The sequence below is a fragment of the Plectropomus leopardus genome, chromosome 6 (genome assembly GCF_026936395.1).
Source record: "Plectropomus leopardus strain MGB_pleo_1.0 chromosome 6, ASM2693639v1, whole genome shotgun sequence".
NCBI classification, from domain to species: Eukaryota; Metazoa; Chordata; class Actinopteri; order Perciformes; family Serranidae; genus Plectropomus; species Plectropomus leopardus.
The window spans coordinates 32,709,730-32,730,398 of NC_142181.1; the positions used below are offsets into that span (position 1 = coordinate 32,709,730).

Genomic DNA, 20,669 nt, shown 5'->3' on the forward strand with positions numbered 1-20,669 from the left:
CAATTTTGAACTGTTAAGAAAATTTTGACCAAAAATAAATTGGTTCAGAACCCAAAAAGTTATATATGGAAGCAAAAACTATCAGTTTTTTCTTGACCTGAAGTGTGAACCGTGACGACATCAGTGGGTGTGTGATTTTCTACAGGCTGGAAAAGAGGATGGAGAAGGCAACAATGGAATGGTCAAATGTAAAAATTTTCAGACAAAATAGAGCATGCAGTGGTCTCATTAATAGTTATCCATGCTATTAATATCTTTAATTACAGAAAAGTTTTCAGGTAATTCATTTATCTGCGTTTTTTGTCTACTACTGTTTACTTCGCTGTGCATTGTGCAGCGCCCTATGTTGATGACACTTCCTTGACTACAGTGGTTCAAATTTACGCTTGGTCTGGTACCGCAGCGTGAAAAACAGGGGTTCTCACTCTGCAGCCGCATTTGGGGACCAAGATATCCCTAGATGTACACTAAGTGGCAAAAACAAAAAAAGACTAAGAAAAGGAATGGTAAAATTGAAGGATTCTCAGCTGACTGAGGGGTCTCCAAATGATCTAAAGTTCCAAAGTTCAGGTGGCAGCCCTGGTGTCCTTGAACATGCTGCAGACAGCATCATGTAGTGTAGACTGCAGAGCTGCCACTTATTGGTCTGTCCTCTCGCATCACTTGGGGGCACATGTTGTAGTTTGTTTACATGTATGTTCTGAATGCTTTAAAATATATGTCCTTTCTTAGTTGACTTATTTAAATAATGTCTCAAAAGAAGAAAAGTCCTTGTAAGAGAGTTACTTGAAGCAGCTCTATGTAACAGTCTTTGAAGAATATCTAATCTTTGTTCAGGTGCTGGCGGTGTGTCTGCTGTCTGAGGGTCAGAGGCTGTACCTTCACTGGAGTCATAAGGTAATAATAATAATAATAAATAATAATAATAATAATAATAATAATATAAACCCCCACATATGAACATAAACACTGATAGACAGCTCTTTGTATTTTTGTGTTTCCACTTGTTATAATTGGTCCTAAGTTGTGTTTTCTCATCGTCCTGTGTTTGTGTCAGACTGGCATTGTGGTGACGCTGGCGTTCTCCGTCACAGCCACCGCCGTCTTGTCTGACCTGTGGAGCAAAGAATGGAAAACTCTCCTTCTCTCCCTGCAGGTCAGTCAGTCCTGACACACCAGCCAGTCACAGGATTTGACTGAGATGTTTGGGTCTGAACTGACATTTACGCCCACCCCTTGTCATCCTCTTTCTCTTTTCATCTATAGGTGACAGCGCCTTTCCTCCATGTGGCTGCAGTCTTGCTCATGGTGATTCTCTCCTGGCCCATGGCATTGCACTTCTTTCGCATGAACAAAAAAGGTAAGCAAGCAGATGAGTGTTGGTCTTTGGAAGTGTATTTGTGTAGTTTTTTAAGTCATAGCAGTTGTATCTTATTAAACATTTAATCTAGTCATCTGTATTAGAACATGCTGTTTTAGAGAAAAACTGGGTAAAGAAATGTAAAAGGCACACACCTTCCAAGAAGTGTTTTAGCTCGGATGCCTCTAAGCAGTGGTGGGATATAACTGAGTGCATGTACTCAAGTACAGTACTAAACTTTACACTTTTTTCCTCCACAACATAAGTAAATGACTTGACTAGAAACAGAAAAAACATGTAAAAAGTTAGTATTTACTTTGTCAACTGCTGTTGGGAAAAAATAAAAGATAACCAAACAAAAACAATACGTCTAAAGTATTTGTATCCTATTTCCCACTTTTAAAATAATTATTGCACCAAAAACAATATGCATTATTATTTAAGTATTTTTATTTCTCTGTCAAAATACTTGATGTTTGGGAATATTATAGTCAGAGACCAAAGAATGGACATCTAGTTAGAAGCTCAACAAGCAGCAGTAACTGGAGGGAAGGGAGAGCTGAAGGACCTTGTTGAAATGACATATTGGCTGATTGCTGGCAGACTCTGAAGGGTTTCAAATCTAAAGGCTTCAGTTGTAGTAGCACTGAGCTGCCCCACCCGCCAGGAAAAAAGCTTATCTAAAATCAAACATACCCCTCAGCAACGTGACTCACTTGTCTACTGTCTACCGTAGATCTCACTGCTACCCTCCTTTCTCTCCCTCCACTTCCTCTTAACAGAAAATCAATGTCTCATTTTCCTATGTGCACTCTTCTCTTTGTCTCCCTGATGCTTTCTGTCTTCTTTCATTCACTCCGTTTTCTCATTTCGTCATCATTCTGATCTCCTTTCTTATCCGAGCTGCCCGTCTTACTGTTTATTATTTACTCGTCTTTAGATCACTGGTCTGTCTTGCATTGTATCTGACTGCTTCTGTCTGTCCACTGAATTGGCTTTGACCCGTATGTCCCTCTCTGTGTCTCTCATCTCTCTTTTGTTCTCCATGGGTACTGTCTCTGGTTGCCATGGTGATTCAGTAGGGTGGAGTGATGCTGAGTCATGTCGAGGGTCTCGTTGGCAGGAGATAAGGGAGAGAGATTTGCCAAAAACACAGGATATAATATAGCTCTCCCCTTTTCTGCTGTATTGACATGAAAACCAGCAGTAGAAAGTAACTGAGAAAATGTACTAAAGCAATAATGATCATTTATATATCATATACTTGCCCTGTGTGATGTTGAATTCATGAAGAAAACTTTTTTCTTCTTGTATGCCTCCATGGTGAAGGAAAAATGCAAAAACTGAGAAAATTCTTGATGAATTGAAGTCATAGGTGATGGCATTTAAAAACAAAACTATATTAAAACATCTGTTTAGTGACTCTCACACAACTGGTGCAGTGTTATCCAAGTCTCATTTATCCCTGGAGCAACAAGAGCATTGCCCTGGCAGCGCTTTGTGAGTCTAGTCTGGACAGCAGCAGAATCCGCTGTCTCATCTCATACCGTAGCGCTGGTATATTATATTTAAAATAAATATATATTATTTAACTCTTTAATTGATGATATTAATCAATCAAAATGATCAACATCCCTAGTTCCAGGGCGGATTTGCCTCCTAACCAGAAGGCTTTCATCCTGCCTGTTCAGCACCAGACCACCATGTTGATCCTGTCAGGAAATATTTACTGTATCTCATCCTGATTAAGTTCCAATTTCTGATCCAGCACACTCCTTTAACACTTAATTGGGCATTATTTAGAGAGCTAGATCTGTTGGATTTTGGGTTTGTTTGTGTGCGCGCATGGCACAGTGGACTGCAGCTGGACTTGTCCGTGCAAGTTTGTGTATGTGTGTGTGTTAGTGTGTGTTTGTGTTTTATGGAGAATTATCAATCATGATGTGATGTGCAAGCACAAACTATTGCAATTTACTGTTAAACTGGTACTTTAGAAATTACACTGTATGCGGATTAAGTTTTTACTATCCAGCCTCTCACTAATGTTTTTGGCCGAAAACTATGGGTCCCAAAGTTAATTAAAACTAGAGATCATGTTATGATATGATCACACTAACTGAGATACAGTGATCGGTGGCTCTCTCCAGCCCTGTTGGTCATACCCCACCTATCTTTCAACTCGACTTTGACTGTGATGTCAGCCACTCGTCTTTTAAGTGTTAATAGTCATAATAATAATAATAATAATAATAATACAGCACTCAAAGACACTTTACAGAATTAAAACAATTACAATAAGTATGTTTGTGTTCTTCAGTGCGTCAGGTGGCTGCCCTGGGTCTCTACCTGTCCGTGCTGTTCTCTCTCTACCTGGTCCCTCTGGGAATGTACTCCCCCTGCATTAAAGAGGCAGGAATGCTGGGACCTGCCCCAAAACTCATCGGACACAGAGGAGCTCCAATGGTAACCGTTACAGCTGGACTTGTCTAAACTCTGTGTTTTACTGATTATCATTTCTATTGGTCATGATATTTTTGATGAGACTGTTTTTGTGTGTCTGTGTAGCTTGCTCCAGAGAATACTGTGATGTCGTTTGAGAAGGCAGTGGAAGTCGGCGGAGAGGGACTGGAGACTGACGTCACCATCAGGTATCACCTGCTTTCATCTGTGTGTGTGTTTGTTTTCCTGTAATAATTAGTAGTGATAAATACTAGTAAATGAATATATACTGCAGTGTTCTCCAAGGTGTGTTTGAAGAACACTGCTGTTTGGAAATATTTTAGATTTAGGAGAAAACTGATCACATGCAAAGAGTGCATGAGACTCAGCACCAGAAGCACCACAATCTGCAGTACAGAATGAATGCATAAAGGCCAAGAAGAATAACATAGCAGACTTTACGTCACTGAATCCCTGTCCTTGTCAACTTTCAACTCAGAGATCCATAACAAAAACGCACATCGCATCGCAGTACCTTGACCGTTGTGAAAATAATAACATAAAAAAACAGCAGTGGATATGTATACACCCAGCTCTTAAAGACATAATGAAATAACCCGTGCAATCAAATTCCATTTGGCTAAAATTGTGTCTAATAAACACTGATTTTAATCATTTGCCTTCTGTTACAACATATTTTTTGTTAACTAATAGATTTTATTTCTAGTTCACTTTTAGGATATGCACTGAATTCAGGTGAAGGAGAACCACAAGTCTAATTTAATGCAAAATAAATGTTAATTCCTGTGGCAGGAATGTAGCACAACATGGAACTGAAAGCAGTGCTTTCATAAATGGGAACTTGCAAAATAATATTTGTCCCTAAAATCATTGAATAATCGTGAAATAAGAGCATAGAACTGCCAGGCCAGAAAAAAAAACTGTTCAGTGTCAGGTAATAACATGAAGTTTATTTTTATAACAAGAAGCTATTTTGCACATTTTTATAGGATAGTTTCATGTTACAACAAGATGTTTTCATGTTATAAGAAACTCTTCTTGTTTCTAGTTAATAGAAAGAAGTTACAAGAAATAAGAAAGAAAAGTTTCTAGTTATAAAAAGATATTTTCCAGTTTTTACAAGATATTTTCATGTTACAACAAGAAACTTTCCTTGTTATAACAAAAAACATATATATACATATATATATATATATATATATATATATATATATATATATATAAATATAAATAATAAAAAAGCATCTTGTAATATCATGAAAATATCTTTAAAAACATTTTGCTAGAACAAGAAACTTTTCATGTTACTGATTAGTTTTTTTTTCGGGCCTGGCAGGTCTATGCTTTCATGTGGCATAACTATGATCTCAGTATTGATTAAAATAATCGTGTTTATCATTAAAGTTTTCAATGGACAGGAAGGGGATAAAAACTGTAATCTAAAAAGTAACTAAAACTTTCATACAAATGTAGTGGAGTAAAAATACAATATTTAACTCTGAGAAGAAAAATATAAAGTTACATGAAATGGAAATACTGAAGTAAAGTATGTGAGTAAGAGTACTTCATAAAATTCTACCTCTGGTCACTTTCTCTTCTAAAGATCATAAGTAAATGTTTCTATCGTTAGGAAGCAAACTGACAGTGAATGACCTTAAATAAATGGATAGAGTTTGCATTCACAGTTGTTTCAAAGTGACCTGGTTGTGCTTCATGTAAATTGAAATTATGAAATCATTACTGGTGTTTAATAACACGAGAGATTACAACGTGAAACATTGTCAGCATAGCAGCCGGTCAAAGGTGAACTAAGTCTGAGTCTGGTGCTAATTGTTCAGATCAGATGCTAGTGTGCTGCTCTCAGCGCTAAGGTGATTACTGCCGTGCTAATCCAGTTAGCTGTTAGCCCTCCCATTAGCCCACGGCTGCTGGGTTAGCACACTATCCTGCAGCCTGGAAACAGGGGGATTAGCAACGTGGCATTACTCAGAGTTAGCGGGTTAGCTTAATCCCATTCCGCTGGTGACCCCAGTGAGTCTGGTAGTTCCTGAGTTCCTGAGTGTGTGTGTGTGTGTGTGTGTGTGTGTGTGTGTGTGTGTGTGTGTGTGTGTGTGTGTGTGTGTGGGGTGGGGGGGTGGGGGGATTTTGGATACATGGCAGTTCTTGTGTAATTAAACTGTCAAGGGTTTTTTGAGGCAATTTGTTAGTTGGGCTGTGTGAGTGTGTGTCATTTATGGGCATATACATAACTGAGATGGCGAGCTCACTGAGATTGCGTGTGTGTGTTTGTTCATGAATATGATAGATAGGCTTAATTTGATTGCAGGTGTTCTGAGCAGTAAGCAGAGCTTTGGAGAATTAAATGCTTATTAGTGCCTTTAATCACTTTCCTCTCATTTCATTCATATTCACCTCATCACCACTTCCCGAACTTCTTTGTCCTGACGTGAACTTTCCCTGGCTTACATCCCAATTCCTCAGTCTGTCACCCACTTTAATATTTCCATCTCTCTCTTTAGCTATGATGGTATTCCCTTCCTGATGCACGACTCCACTCTGAAGAGAACCACTAACATTGCTGAGGTTTTCCCAAATCGAACACACCTCGATGCTTCTATGTTTACCTGGGCGGAGCTACAGCAGCTGAACGCTGGCGCCTGGTTCTTATTGGTGAGACTAACACACACACATTAGCACACATAATTTGATGTTCAAGTTGTGGCTTGGTTTGCTCAAAAAATGCAATTTTGTATTTCCAAGTGTGAAATTCACCCTGGATGGAGAATGGCAGACATTATATTGTTTTTACCCGATATATACCCGATATTTATATGCGTTTCGGTGATCCAAACACAAGTGGATAGCAGATTCACACTTTCATCTATCATGTATCACCAGCTGACAACTTCAGATTGTCCAAATTTCGTCATTGCCTACATCAGTTGTGCTGCAAGGTCAAAAGCCTGTGCTCATGGTTATTACATGCAACACATCTCCTTATTAATAGATTTCCAACCAAATCTGAGGTCTGTCTTGTACCCAAAACTTGTTGTATTTCTTGCTGCAAGAGGGCACTGACCATGTCCTAGTTAACAAGTAAATAGGACCTCTTGTAATAGCACAGCACTAAAAATTACCTGGTTGGAGATGGTGAAGAGACAAGTAAAACAGTTAAGCCATAGTGTTAAAAGCACTGCATACCTCCTGAACATCAACACAATTTTCACATTGTTTTTGATTGTTGAAGTATTTGTAAATTCTAAAATTGTTTTTAAATTTTCTGTAAGTTTTTAATTATTAAAAAAAAAACATGGCTCGACTTTGCATTTTTTTCCATTGCCTTTAAATTCTCAAAATGACCAAATATCTTTTTTTTTTTTTCTTCCAGTATCACTCTGACACACACTTTTTCTTACAGAGGGATCCTTTTGGGACTGCATCATCCCTGTCTGAGGAAGACTTCTCCCAGGCCCAGAACCAGTCTATTCCCTCACTGGCCCAGTTCCTGGAGGTAGCAGCCCATAGCAACAGACTTGTGCTATTTGACCTGCGCAGGCCTCCGTACGGACATCCCTACAGTCAGTCTTACATCAACACCACTCTGCAGGTGGTGCAGGCCCACATAAACTCCTCACAGGTAACTGTACAGGGTGGATATGTGTAAAACATTTTAATCTCCAATATTATTTGGGGTTTTCAAGATGATCGAAACATGTCATTAAACATCATTGTGATACTTGGCAAAATTTACATGGTAAATTCTGGCATTATTCTGGCATTATTTTTAATTCTTAAGGATTATTATCTTCAAGATAAGCTTGTTATGAAAGTCAAAGAAAAAAGTTAGAAAAACAAGCGAATTTCTGAGATTATCAAAAACCTGGGATGTAGAAGTATAATTACATCATGTTATCGATAAAGTTATATTATATCATTTCTTCTCTTGTCGTCTTACTGTTGAGGTTTTTGACCTGTGATGAGGTAGAAAGTATTTTTTTGCGTTTTAGTGATAAATGCTCAACATGTATGAGGATGTATATAGATATGTGTACTATATATGCTTGTGTTTGTATTAATATTCATGTGTACATGAAAAATTTAAAACAATCGAAAAGACAAAAAACCTTTTAAACTTTAGATACATTTGAAAGCTATTGAAGACCAAAACGACCATGGATTCAGTTATTTTAATTTCCTCCACTTTCCTGTGATGACAAGATTCTTTTTTTTTCTTTTCATTAGATCATTAGTTTTGAACACTTTTCACATTCGCACACTCTTAATTTCATTTGCATTTACAACTGAATTGTAGGCTTGTAAAGGGGGCTAAGGTGGACAAACACAATAAAGTACATTAGAATTTGATCAGTTTTGTTTTAGCCAATTCATTCAAATGTGCTTGGAGCCTTTAACATCATCAAGAGTAGTTTTTCCTCTTTCATTTACTAATTGTTGCGAGTTGCAAATATTTTACATTCATGGATGTGTGTTTGTGTATTCGTATGTGTTCATTGTGTCTGTGTGTGTGTGTGGAGGTGCTGTGGCTGCCGTCTGAGGACAGGGAGCTGGTCCAGGCTGTGGATCCAGAGCTGCAGCAGACCTCTGGAGAAAAGGCTTCTATTCAAGAATTGACGGACGGCCACATCACCAGACTGAACCTGCACTACAGCACCATGTCACAACAACAGTTCAGGTACACATGCGCGCATGCGCACACACGCTCACCCAATTATTTATTAATGAAGTAAAAACTGCCATGAAATAAACAACATTTTAGCCAATTTCAAGCAAAAGATTTGTGTTTACTGCATTCATCATCAACTAATTTAACCTTCATCGTTATTGACACATTTTAACCTGAAAATTTCCAGATTGGCTTGAAATGATTTTTGTTTTGCAAATACCACCACTTTTTCACTGACTGCCACAATGAACAGGAAACAAAGTGGAAAAAAGAAATGTTGGAGACAAAACAGATGTAAATTATAGATGTGCTTATTATGCAAGAAAGAAAATTTATATTAAATAAAACTACTTGTAGTTAGTTTGTATTACAAAAGGTATTTTTGAAAAAAAAAAAAATTTGAATGTGCATATTTGCATTTTAATGTCCAAAACAAAGACTGACAATTCATATTATAAAAAAATTATACTACTAATAATAATGGACCCTAAATATAAACATACAGCACATTCAAACATTGGCTTATGTAATTTTATCTATTCATACCAACTGAGAAGAAAGTGACATTTCACTGTGAGCTTTTGAAACTGTCTCTTCTGTGTTTATAAGTGTGCGCGCGTGTGAGTACATGTGTGTAGTTATGTAACTTTGGGTACAGATGGCCACCACATCCTCAGAGACTCCCATCTTGTTGCTTGTAGAACAGTCTCAGGGTCGGGAAGAGAGGGGGAGGTAAAGGGCAGGTGGGTGAGGAGTTCATCGCAGGAGTGAGGAGAGAGAAAGAGCAGAGAAACGGGGGAGAAATCCTGGCTAAAGAGGAACTTATTCTTTAGAGGAGTGAAGTGGTTTGAGTGATATGAGGAAGGAGAAAGACAGATTGGAGATGGTTCAGAAGAGAGGAGGGTATGAGGGCCTGCTAAGTATTACATGAGAGACGAGTGGGAGGTGCTTGTTCATAAACAGAATCTGTAGGAGAACAATCTGGAAAGAAAGCGGCTAGAAAGATGGTTGAGTGACTCAACATTGACAGCTTTTAACACCACTCACACAGTCCACCGAAATAGTTCTCCTTTATGCCGTTTATTCATCTTCATTGTGATTTCTCATTGAAACAGAAATATCTACTTTGATGGCGACGTATTTGTCACCGGCTACAGATGCATGTTTGGATGAATCATGTCCGTCATCATGTTGATCATTTTTTAAGATGTTATTTGGATTTATAAAACCTTTCTAAAACCCAAGCAAAAATGGGGGCTGGGGTTTAGGTTAGTCTACCTTTCAGCGTTGCACAAAGTGTGGATTACCTTTGATACAAGGTACAAGTTTACAATACATAGCTTGGACTGCACTTTCATTTTGTTTATTTTGTTGAAATTCTTCCAAACATCACTCTTAAGCCTGGTCTTTATTCTGCCTATAATGTTAGATTGAGTGATGAATGAAAATGTTTAACTTTATCTGCAGCGGCAAATTTTCTATCGTATTTGCTGTATTGATCTATGCAGATGTACAATGATAGCAGTAACATTAAAAAATGTAAATGATGTCCTTTAGAAGGCAAAAAACAATAAATGTGATTACTCTAAATGCTAAACAAATGCTGAAGTTCAAACTCATGTACTCATGCACATCTCTACCAAATATGTGTCCATTCCTTGATTATTTATGTTCCTTTAGTCCATAAGGGCCCATCAAAAGACTCAAAAGGGTTTTTTTTAATAGAAATGAATTTAAGCTGTGAGTATTGATGTGTGAAATCAATATAACAAGAATAAAGTTGTGATTTAATGAGAATAGAGGTCTCAATATTATGTGAATAGATCCATACATTTATTAGATAAATTCACAGATTTACTGCTAGAAAGTCAGGTGATATAAAGAGCGACAAAGTCAACATATGGAGAAAATCTGTGGTGGATGAATAGGTAAGGCACAGGGCTGTACACCAGCAGATAGAGGTTTTTGTCCTGTGTTAGGCAATGATGGTTTGTTATTTTTAAACTTTGTTGACTAAGGATTTTCAGTGTTTCAAAACCTTTTTTCCCTTAATGTAGCCCTAATCATGGAATATTGTAGTGACAGTGGATAGTAAAAGATGTATTTAATTAATTAATTAATTAATTAATTAATTAATTAATGTATTTAATGTTCAAAAAACAAATTCATCAACTTCAGTCCAAAACAGTTTGTTTCCATTGCTAACTGATCAAGCATTAAACTGGCGCTCCAACTTTTTAATGAGATGAAATCTCACCATTAAAAATTGCTTTGAACTGACCCTCAGAAATAATAATGAGCTTATTACACAACTCCTGGAGATTATACAACTCTTGCATAACCTGGCAAAGAATAATTCTCTCCTAGTTCTGAACTTCCTCCTCATAGAAGTCAGTGTCTCTACTTTTTCTCTATGTGTCTGTTTTCCTGCCTGTTTACCTCAACAGATGATCATCACACTTTCAAAGGACACTTTCATCCACAAAACACAGAGATACCTTTGTGTGTGTGTGTATGTATGTGTTTCAGAGAGGTGCCAATGTGATAAATTTCACCTCTCTCTTTTCCCCCTTTCTATACTTTCATCTCTCCGTCTGTTTTTTCTTCCTGTCCTGTCATTAACCTCCTTTCACCCCCCCACCCCCCAATTCGTAACCACCAGCTCCATCTGCCATGTCCTCCTCCTCTCCTCTCCTTGCTCAAAGAATTAATCCTTCTCTCTCTCCCTCCCTTTACAGTCAAATCTAATCAGCATTACAGCCACAAATGTTCATTATTGCAGATGCTAAAATGCATATAATTGATAATTACATTTCAGTAAGAGATTAATAATCTCAAATATCTCAAACAGTACACTAAACATTAAAGGGTAGAGCAAAGAGGAACAAAAGAGAACATACATATAAGATGTTTGTATGTTTTAATTTTTGTGACGATGGAAGTTGATGTATCTTTTTGAAAGAAGGCTTTTTTTTAGGTGAGTGTGTTTTATGCTCTCATTAGGCGCATTTATATAGATCCTAATATTCTACTAATAATCACAACAATAGCCCAGTCAGAATAAAAATGCGTTATATTAACACCTTTATCTCAATCAGGTTGAGAGGAGTGGTGTAAACCTTTGAATATGTGTTCAATAAAATAAAATAATAGTGCCTAATAACCCTGTAAACACACAATGTGATTGCTTCATTCTGGTTGGAATAAATACATTCTTTCTGTGCATGTTTGCACCCCATAAGGTGTGTGTGAACCACACATGGCATGCCCCAACAGGTGTTTCTACGAGCCTCGCTCTGCAGACTTTGTCAGAGAATCGTTCATTTGGCACTCTGATAGTCCCACTTTCTTAGAAGTAGTGTTAACTTTATATCTTATGCCAGTGCCCTTTGATTTTGAAACAGTAATGTTATGTCACATGGTACAAGCTACAATGTGGAGTCGCTGGACATAATGTTTGTCCGTCAAGGATGTCAGGCTGCATATTAGATCTTTAGTGAACATTGTCAAAATTGTAATGTCTACCGTTAGTCTGCATATGATGTGTTTAAGGGACATCTGTAGTTTTACAGAAATTAAGCTGGGTTTTACATGCATTACTTACATGCATTACTTACACTTAATTGTGTTAACAGGCAAAAGCACTTCTTGGTCACCTTCTTACCTTTACGAACAAATTTAACTTTTTCATTTAAGTTGGAAAAAAAAATATTTTGTTGTATTTTGGGCAGATTGGATGCTTCACAGTCAGTGGAACCACTCTGCAAAAATCTGATATTTTGTTTAAATGCTTTAGGGCATGTGGTCGCACATTATCAGATCACTTTTCTTAGCATCAATGTAAACAGTTCAGTTTGGATCAATGATCAGAATGATTTCAGTTGGATTAAAGACATAATATCAGTGAAACTGCAGCTACTAAAAAAATAAACTCTGTCTTAATGGCTTGTAGAGCCAGAGGTAATACAGCCTGTCATCACTCTGTAGCCAGGTTTTTCTGTGCTTCTTTTTGTCAAGGCCAGACTGTTGTCAGTGAGTGTGCATTATCCATGTTTTCTTCAGTTTTTCATCTGCTGTAGTGGAGAGTTATGGGGTTATTATAATCTTGAATTTTGGGTTTTCGTAATTTCAGTGTAATAGCCACGGTGGTTTTCTTTTTGAGTGTGTAAAATTATTATTAAGATGAATGTTTTGTGCACATGTGCTGTCTTATTCTCCTCAGTTTCTCAGGTAAACAAAGAAGTGCTTAAATGTGCCATTACTGTTATTTTAAAGTAAGGTGGTGAAGTCATATCCCCTTCTCCTCTCTCTCTACAGAAAGTACCAGTCAGTCAACATCAGCACCAACCTGTATGTGATCAGCCAGCCATGGCTCTACACTCTGGCCTGGTGTGCCGGAGCTCAGTCCGTAACCACCAACTCCATCCACATCCTGTCCAAAATCAAAACGCCGCTCTTCCTCATGGTGAGCAGATTGACTTCTTTTATCAGATGTAATGATTCCTGCTGTCCTATTCTGCTATGCTTATTTTCTGGCATAAACACACACACACACACACACACACACACATATATATATACTTTGTATTTTGACTTTGTATTTTAGACATCTAGAATTTGCTCTTATCCACTGTGGCTCTCAATGAGAAGGCAGGTAGGATGTTCTGTATCAGTTTGAAAATCTCCTCAGCACGTATCGTGGGTGATTTGAATGTTGAGCTTGTGATCTCTTGGTTACGTAAACATTCTGTCTCCACCCACACGTCTGTGTAGCTTCAAATGAGCTTGATTACTTTTTTTAATATGAGTGCTCAAGTCTAAGCCCTATTCTTTATTGCCACTAAATGAAATAATGATATTCATGATCACTCAGCAAATGGATTCAGTTGTCTCTCTCTCTCTCTCTCTGCGTGTCTTTTTCTCAAGACTCCAGAGGAATATAGTTTGATGTGGATTCTGACTGATGCTGTGTCGGCCGTCCTCATCATTGCAGTTTTCGTATTCCATTGGTATGTAGACACGCGTGCACACACACACACACACACACACACACACACACACACACACACACACACACACACACACACACACACAGCTCTCATAATCATCCTTCCCTGCTAATTGTAACGTCTGGTGTCGGGTTGGTGAAGCTGTGCAGGGTTAAGTCATCCCGGCTCCTGATGAGGTTTAAATTTTAATATTTAATCTGAGAAGTCACTGTGGCCGTATGATGGGAAAAGCGAATGGGAAAATCATGATTTATTTTCAACCTGATCCTGATTAATGTAGTATTGGCCATTGTCAGTGGTGAAAAATAACCAAAGTACATTAACTTAAGTAGAATTTTGGTGCACTTGTACTTCACTTGAATACTTCTATTCTACCATTTTCTATTTTACTTCTACTCTACTCAACTACAGTCATCTATACTCCCTTCTTGTACGGAAATAAATAAGCTCATTTCAAATGTAAATGTCACTGACTTCATACTTCCATGCGACCTTCATTATAGCATAAATCCAGCCAGTAGATGGTGGTAGAGGGCAGAGTCAAAAGTCTTACACAACAACAAACTAAGTGATGGTGGAGGAGGTCTAAATAATCCACCTTTTTGTTGGGGCTGCAATGCCATTAAATACATTGCAACATGTGGATGGAGAATTGTTTCACTATATTACAGATTCATTCTGTTACATAATTTCTTTAAATGTCTCTGTCTTGTCCTGTGTTTATATGCTCACTTGAATTACATTACACTGCCCCCACGTTCTTAAAATATTAGATGTGATGTGAATTTTGATTTACTGGGTGGGATAAGTGTGGATATGTGGTTGAAAGAGATAGTCTGGATAGTGAAAGAAGGTAAAATAGTAAGGATACATACTGAAATTAACAAGAGTAAAATGAAATAGCTGGAAAAGTCAAAAAACAAGGTCGGGACCGTTTAACAAACTATGTGGTCCGTTCACCATAGGAGTACTAAAAAAATGCAGAAAAGGATGAAACAAAACATCCCAACACCAAACGTTAATGGGGGTAGATTCATCTCTTTCTGTCTGCCAGGTGAGGCCATTCACCACACAGAGCTTGATTTTTTTTCTCATGGCCTCCTCTGTTGATTTATTTTTACTGTATTTGTTATCACATCATCTCTTTTATCATCAGTCGCTCCTGTTCTCCCTTTCATACCAGGGCTTTAGTCACCTGGACCCCCTCATACACACACGTCCTTATACACACTCAGTGTTGACATCAAAGCAGTTACAGTGGCACACGTGGCTGTTTCAAAGTACTTTGGTACACACCTGGTTATTCTCTCTGCTGCTCTGATCTCTTTGGTGTGTGTGTGTGTTTGTTTGTGTGTGTGTGTGTGTGTGTGTGTGTGTGTGTGTGTGTGTGTGTGTGTGTGTGTGTGTGTGTGTGTGTGTGTGTGTGTGTGTGTGTCACAGGTGGAGAGAGAGAGGACTGCCCTTCTGGTCCGGCAGCCGTCAGACTCATGAGAACGGACCGTACAGCAAGTTTAGGACGGGTATGGGAACATTTTTCCTATCTTCACTTTTGGGGTGTGATTTGGGTTCCCTTCTTATGAGGAAGATTCCTGTTGTTGTATTACTTACTTCTTGCTCAAAATGTCTTCAGAAACATATTTTAGTGCACTGTTTTGATGTAACATGAGAATTTGTGAACAGGAAGCAGGTGCCTGTATTGTAAAGAAACGGTGGCTGAAAATACTCAGATCAAACAGTGAAACTGAGCGGTGCTGATCAAATATAAACCAAGATTCTGTCACTTTCGCCTAAAATGTTTTCAGAAACATATTTTAGCTTACTGTTGAACTGTAATTCGAGGTTATTAGTTACCAGCTGGCTGCCATTTTGTATCCTGTATCAAAACTGACACACTACAGTGCTTTCACCAGCCGTGGTCATTGTAGTCATTGTAGGTTTTTTAAATGTTCCCAAAAAACACACATCCAGATCACAAAAAATAAGGTGCCGTACAAAAGACAATACAATAGAAGAAAAAAGACAAAGTCTGCACGAGACTATTCTCCCTTATATATTTAATTCAATTACTACTGAGGTAAGGTTTTGAGCTACATGTTCTTCATCAGACCAAAGTTGTAGGTTTTCTACCTCTTGAGCAATAGCAAATGCCACAGCCCTTTTCCTCTGTTTTCTCTGGTCACGTAGCACCAATTACAAAAGTTTTTTGGGTCTCTACTGCATAGACAACCTAGTTTTTTATGAAATACTTCTTTGCGGATCTGAAATATTACTTTAATGGAGCCGCTTTTTTTCAGGAAAAAGCCATTTCAATAGGTTTGAAGTCTTGAATGCTCAGTTCAGTCTTGTTCAGTCACAGACATTTTTGTGGCAGGAAACATTTTAAAAATACTGCCAGTGGCAATGGTCTGATACAAGCAAGTCCCTTATCCCAACCTAATTGAACACACAGGGATGTAATTGATATTGATATAAGCAAACAATTAAATTGTCAGAGTATGTATTTGAATGTAGCTTGGCTCAAGCTGAGGCTAAACCAGCAGAGATATTTTTTATGATTAAGGTGTTTGCATGCAGTGACCTCTGTGCTGTGTGTGTTTATGTGTTTATGTGTGTATGTGTGTGTGTGTGTGTGTGTGTGTCAGACTCTTCAGAGGTCATCTGTGTTCGCTGGAGCCCCCTTCACTCTGACCCCCCTGCTGGAGCCCTCATCTCCCTCCCCTTGGTCTTCAACCCATGACACCCTGCATGTCAGCCCTGCATGTCAGCCCTTCATGAACCTTGTATGAACCTGTTTGAACTGTGAAGCTTCTGTTTTTTCCTGTCAAAACTAGCATGCACCCTTTAAGAAGCACATAGAGGAAGATGTCTGTTTGATTTAAATGACTGGGGATTAAACTTCACTGGACATACTGTGAAAACCACAAATAATCTCCACTGTTTTTCAACTATGTAAATGAAGCCTGGAAATAAGTCCTTACTACAGTATAGTATGTGTCCCTGCATTATGCACCAAACTTTGCAGTTTTGCTATCTTTGCCTGTACTTGATCCACCACCTCCTACCTTATGTTTCCTCTTGCCGTGAGTCCTGTCTCCTCCAGTACGGCTTCTGTATTACCCATGGTGCTCCTTGGCATGTTAAGGTATAAATTCTGAGCTGTCTGACCTTTGCTCCCCCTCTTTGCAGAGCTGAGTGACGTTTGGTCCATCTCCAGTGTCAACGTCCGGCCTGACCTACGGAGCACTCCTAATTCACCCAGTACCCCTCACCTGCCCACCATCACAGAGGAGTGACTGGGAGAGAGAGAGAGAGAGAGAGAGAGAGACTGAGAAAGTGAATGAGAGAGGCAGAAAGAAAGGTACAAAAAAGTCAGATGGAAAAAAAATACTTTGCAGTGTTGAAGCTCTTGGAAACTTGGTTTCAGTTCTGAAGTATTTGTCAATAACAATATTTATGACTAAATAAGCCAGTTTTTCCCCTTTATGCATATAGCAGTGGTGCTGCGCTGCTGTTAAATGATATTAGTGCTGCTGCTATATAAAAATCTCCCTATACAAAATTAACTCACTATCTCTGCCTAAGGTAGCCAGAGATGGGGACAAGCAAAAATTAAAATTGAAAAACACACCCAGATGAGGGTGTGATGTTCCACTGATCTGCAGATATTTGTTTTAAATAGTTTGAAGGCCAAGTAGATAATAGAACAGGCAATAATAACAATTCAAGAAGCATGGGGATGGATGTTCAAAACATTAACACACAACCAACATGGCATCTTTATGTAAACCAACTCTTTCTCATCTGCATCTCTCCAGGATTTGAGTTGTTTGACCAGGGACAGATGTAAAATTTTTTGGTTTGATGTAATTGCTCAAAAACCTGAAAAAATCTGGATATAATTTTTTATGGAGGTAACACATAAAACAATATTGGTTGATTTTATATTTGGCCCCATGTGAAGGTGATTGTCACATTATATGGGGTATGGGAAGCATGCAAAATAAAACTCAAGCACTTCAGCACTGATGCTGGAAAAAAAATCCCAGGGGAAAACCTAAGTAATTACCAAAGTGGATTAAAAAGCATTCTTAGTTATTATTTATTTAACACTGAAACACTAGATATGGTTTGATCAGATTGTACTGAGAGTACTGGCAGAGTCAACAAACAGCCAGTGAGAGAAGTTTAGAGAACCCCAGAGAGTAGGGTTGGACTGGGGAAAAAATTCGGCCCTGACATTTTTCCTTCCTCCATTAGAAACACTGTGCAGAATGACTTTTTTCTGTATATCTCTAACCTTTTCTGCTGTACCTTTTCAGTTTTTAGATTCCTCGATCCATCTAATTTGTTTTTACACTTCAATTATGTTGCTGCATTGGCTTTACAGTATTGATAGGCTATTGACAGTTTTGAGAATGTGTAAACTCTAATCAGATGGGCTGTTCCAACATCCAGGGGGCCGCATTCGGCAATCTTTTCTTAGGGCTGTCCCAAATATAATTTTATTGGCTGCGGAGATTCAGGATTTATCACCAGCAAATAATCAGACCTTCGGTTGTCTGACAGACACAACTTGCGCTCCAGAGCTACACCGTCGATGAGTGAGGGACATTCAGTGCATGGTTTCACTATCAGGTGAAGAGAGACCTTGCGTCAGATGAGAATGAGACACAGCGCCATGGTGCTTCAGTGTTATGGAAGAGAGAGCCTGGTGTGCCTCTGACTGCTTGACAGTTTTATGACATGTCATAGTTTGTAAAGTTTAAAAAACTCTGACAGTTATCAGAAGAATATGTGTCTAGTGCTCTAAATTAATTTTATTGTGTGCATGAAATGATACGTGTCCTCATTTTGTGGAAGATATTGAAATTTGCCTGCTCTGTGCTGCAGGAAAGCCCTGAACATGGGGTAAGCTGCAGGGGCTCACAGGTTTGCATTGCGGTGCTGCTCACACCAACACAAATGGCTCGACTCAGTCAATAAACCTGTTAATATATGCACATATACAGACATAATATGTGTATGACAGGCGCAGCAGCAGGATCTCAATGACTGAAAGGGCATTTGTTCTCTGCAAAAAAGAAAAAAGAATTCCTAAATTGAAAAACAAATACCTACCCAATTAATGAATACTCTAATAGCTGAATATTTTGGTCCAGCCCTACTTTTTTTCCCCAAAATCTTTTCCTGGAATTGCTGGTGGCCTTGTAGCCCACAAGGTCACCCTGGATTGCCCTATGACCTGTCTGAACCTTCCAGAAAGGCAGAAGTCACTCATGGGAAATGTCCAAAACTGAAAATTTCTTATATCTTTAACTAAAAGATATTTTTAGACAAAGTGACCAACATGTTTAAGTAAAATAAGAGACAGTAGACTCTCTCGTCTTTCTCAACTTCCTCTCTTATCCTCTGTCAGTCTGTGGGCCGACTGCTTGCAGGAACTGAATCGCTGAACCAAACCTCATTCACTGATCTGCCATCAGGGACGGAGCAGAGACACTCTGGACATGAGGACCAGGAGCGACAGTGTCCTTTTCCATACTGTAATCTCATAGATGCCATTAAAGACCCTGGGCAGTAAGGACTGTTGAACACCACCGCCCAAAGGCTGACATGCTTGAAAATTTTCATCATTCAACATCACCAGCTGCGCTCAACAACACAAGAAATTAAACCTCACAAAAGAAAGAAGAAACCAATGAATATATACTGCTGTAGTAATACATGAGTTGCTTTCACTCCTTCTGTCTCGTGTTTCTAGTTGATAAAAACCAAATGTTTGTCAAATGAGGAGCGACAGAGAGGCTTGAACCAGGACATGATGATAAAACAGACTCTTATGGACATTCATTTTCAGCTGTACAGATATCAGGTGCATTAGACCAAACCTTAAACCATGTCTTAAATTTTAATCTCTGTCTGTGAGTTGTTGGATGCAGTGTATGAACTGTACACTGCTGGACTGACAGAATGAATGTAAACCTGAGGCTTTAGAAGGAATTGTTGGTAACTATTTATGTTTTGTACTAAAGTGAATGTATTATCAAGCAGGGCCGTGTTTCTCAAAAGCATATGAGGAATGTTCTGGCTGGAAGTAATTCCTGTTTGGCTTCAGATTTGTGCCAAATGTAGTATCAGCTGCTCTAAATAAAGATAAAGATGCTTTTGAGAAACCAGACCTTGTTACTCTTTTTACAAGGCAGTGAAAACAGCATCTGCTTTTTTCCTTCAAATATACGCACAAAGTACTTCTGGAAGTATGACTATGTAGTCCGTCTGTGCTATGTTGTCCTAACTTAAACTGATTTTAGATCTGAAATCCAGAGTGTCTTGTCTCAACTTTACAGGTGTGAAATCCATGAGGTAAGGGGCCTTGATTTTCTGAGGGGTTTTGCCAGTTTGCTGCACAGTGTTGGAGATGAAGCGGGACTTGCTGCAGTAAGTGCCATTTAAAAACAGTCACTGGCTTTATTTTCACTGTTTAGAATCAGAATCACTTAATCCGTAAAGCACAGTAATATATAGTAGTATATCCTAATTTATTTAGAAAATGTAACTAGTTTCTGACAGTGTTCCTTGGATGCACATCCATGAATTGTAAAGAATTATTGTGACGCAGCTCACATTATATTTACCAGTAGTCAGACCCACCAGTAGTCAGCCAATGGCAGGCTATAAGCCTGACTTATGTAGGCTGGCAGTCTACCCCCGTTTCACTAACTGCTTATTTTCAAATCTCCTTCGCTATGAGAAACAACAACCTCTGAGCTAACAACCTATGTGCTATAAATGACAAGTTTTGACAAAGGTTTGGATCATGCAATAAGGCATGCATGCTTTGTTCTTTTGGTGAATACTTGTCTAGATCTAGAATAAATGAACAAGTCATTGTATAGTGTCGTCAAAATCATGAATAAAAGTTAATAGTATCGTATGTCGTCCAAAATTCATAAGTGTCATAGGATAGTATGCTGTCAGAAATCATGAAAAAAGTAATAGAAAAGCAAGTCGTCAAAAATCTTGAAAAACCATAGTATATGTCGTCAAAAAACATGAAAAAAATGTGATGGTAAAAGATGTCGTCAAAAAAAGAGGAAAGACTGAAAGTCATAGTACGAAACCCCAATTCCAATAAAGTTGGGACGTTGTGTAAAAC

General features: G+C 38.4%; 1 protein-coding gene across 2 annotated transcripts in view; it reads left to right on the plus strand.

The window, feature by feature from the left end:
* gdpd4a (glycerophosphodiester phosphodiesterase domain containing 4a) overlaps positions 1-20,447 on the plus strand; it is a 43,497-nt gene extending 23,050 nt beyond the window's left edge. Inside the window, exons 7-19 of one of the 2 annotated variants that reach the window (XM_088079280.1) lie at positions 838-897; positions 1,058-1,156; positions 1,267-1,360; positions 3,678-3,823; positions 3,926-4,008; positions 6,340-6,490; positions 7,239-7,457; positions 8,356-8,513; positions 12,822-12,969; positions 13,431-13,513; positions 14,954-15,033; positions 16,156-16,293; positions 16,700-16,858. In XM_088079280.1, coding sequence (XP_087935406.1) covers positions 838-897; positions 1,058-1,156; positions 1,267-1,360; positions 3,678-3,823; positions 3,926-4,008; positions 6,340-6,490; positions 7,239-7,457; positions 8,356-8,513; positions 12,822-12,969; positions 13,431-13,513; positions 14,954-15,033; positions 16,156-16,250 — 1,416 coding nt within the window. In that variant the 3' untranslated portion in view covers positions 16,251-16,293; positions 16,700-16,858. Of the gene's footprint in view, positions 1-837; positions 898-1,057; positions 1,157-1,266; positions 1,361-3,677; positions 3,824-3,925; positions 4,009-6,339; positions 6,491-7,238; positions 7,458-8,355; positions 8,514-12,821; positions 12,970-13,430; positions 13,514-14,953; positions 15,034-16,155; positions 16,294-16,699; positions 16,872-18,929 lie in introns of those variants that run through there. The other variant, XM_088079279.1, reaches the window with a different exon arrangement.
* Positions 20,448-20,669: the final 222 nt, after the last annotated feature.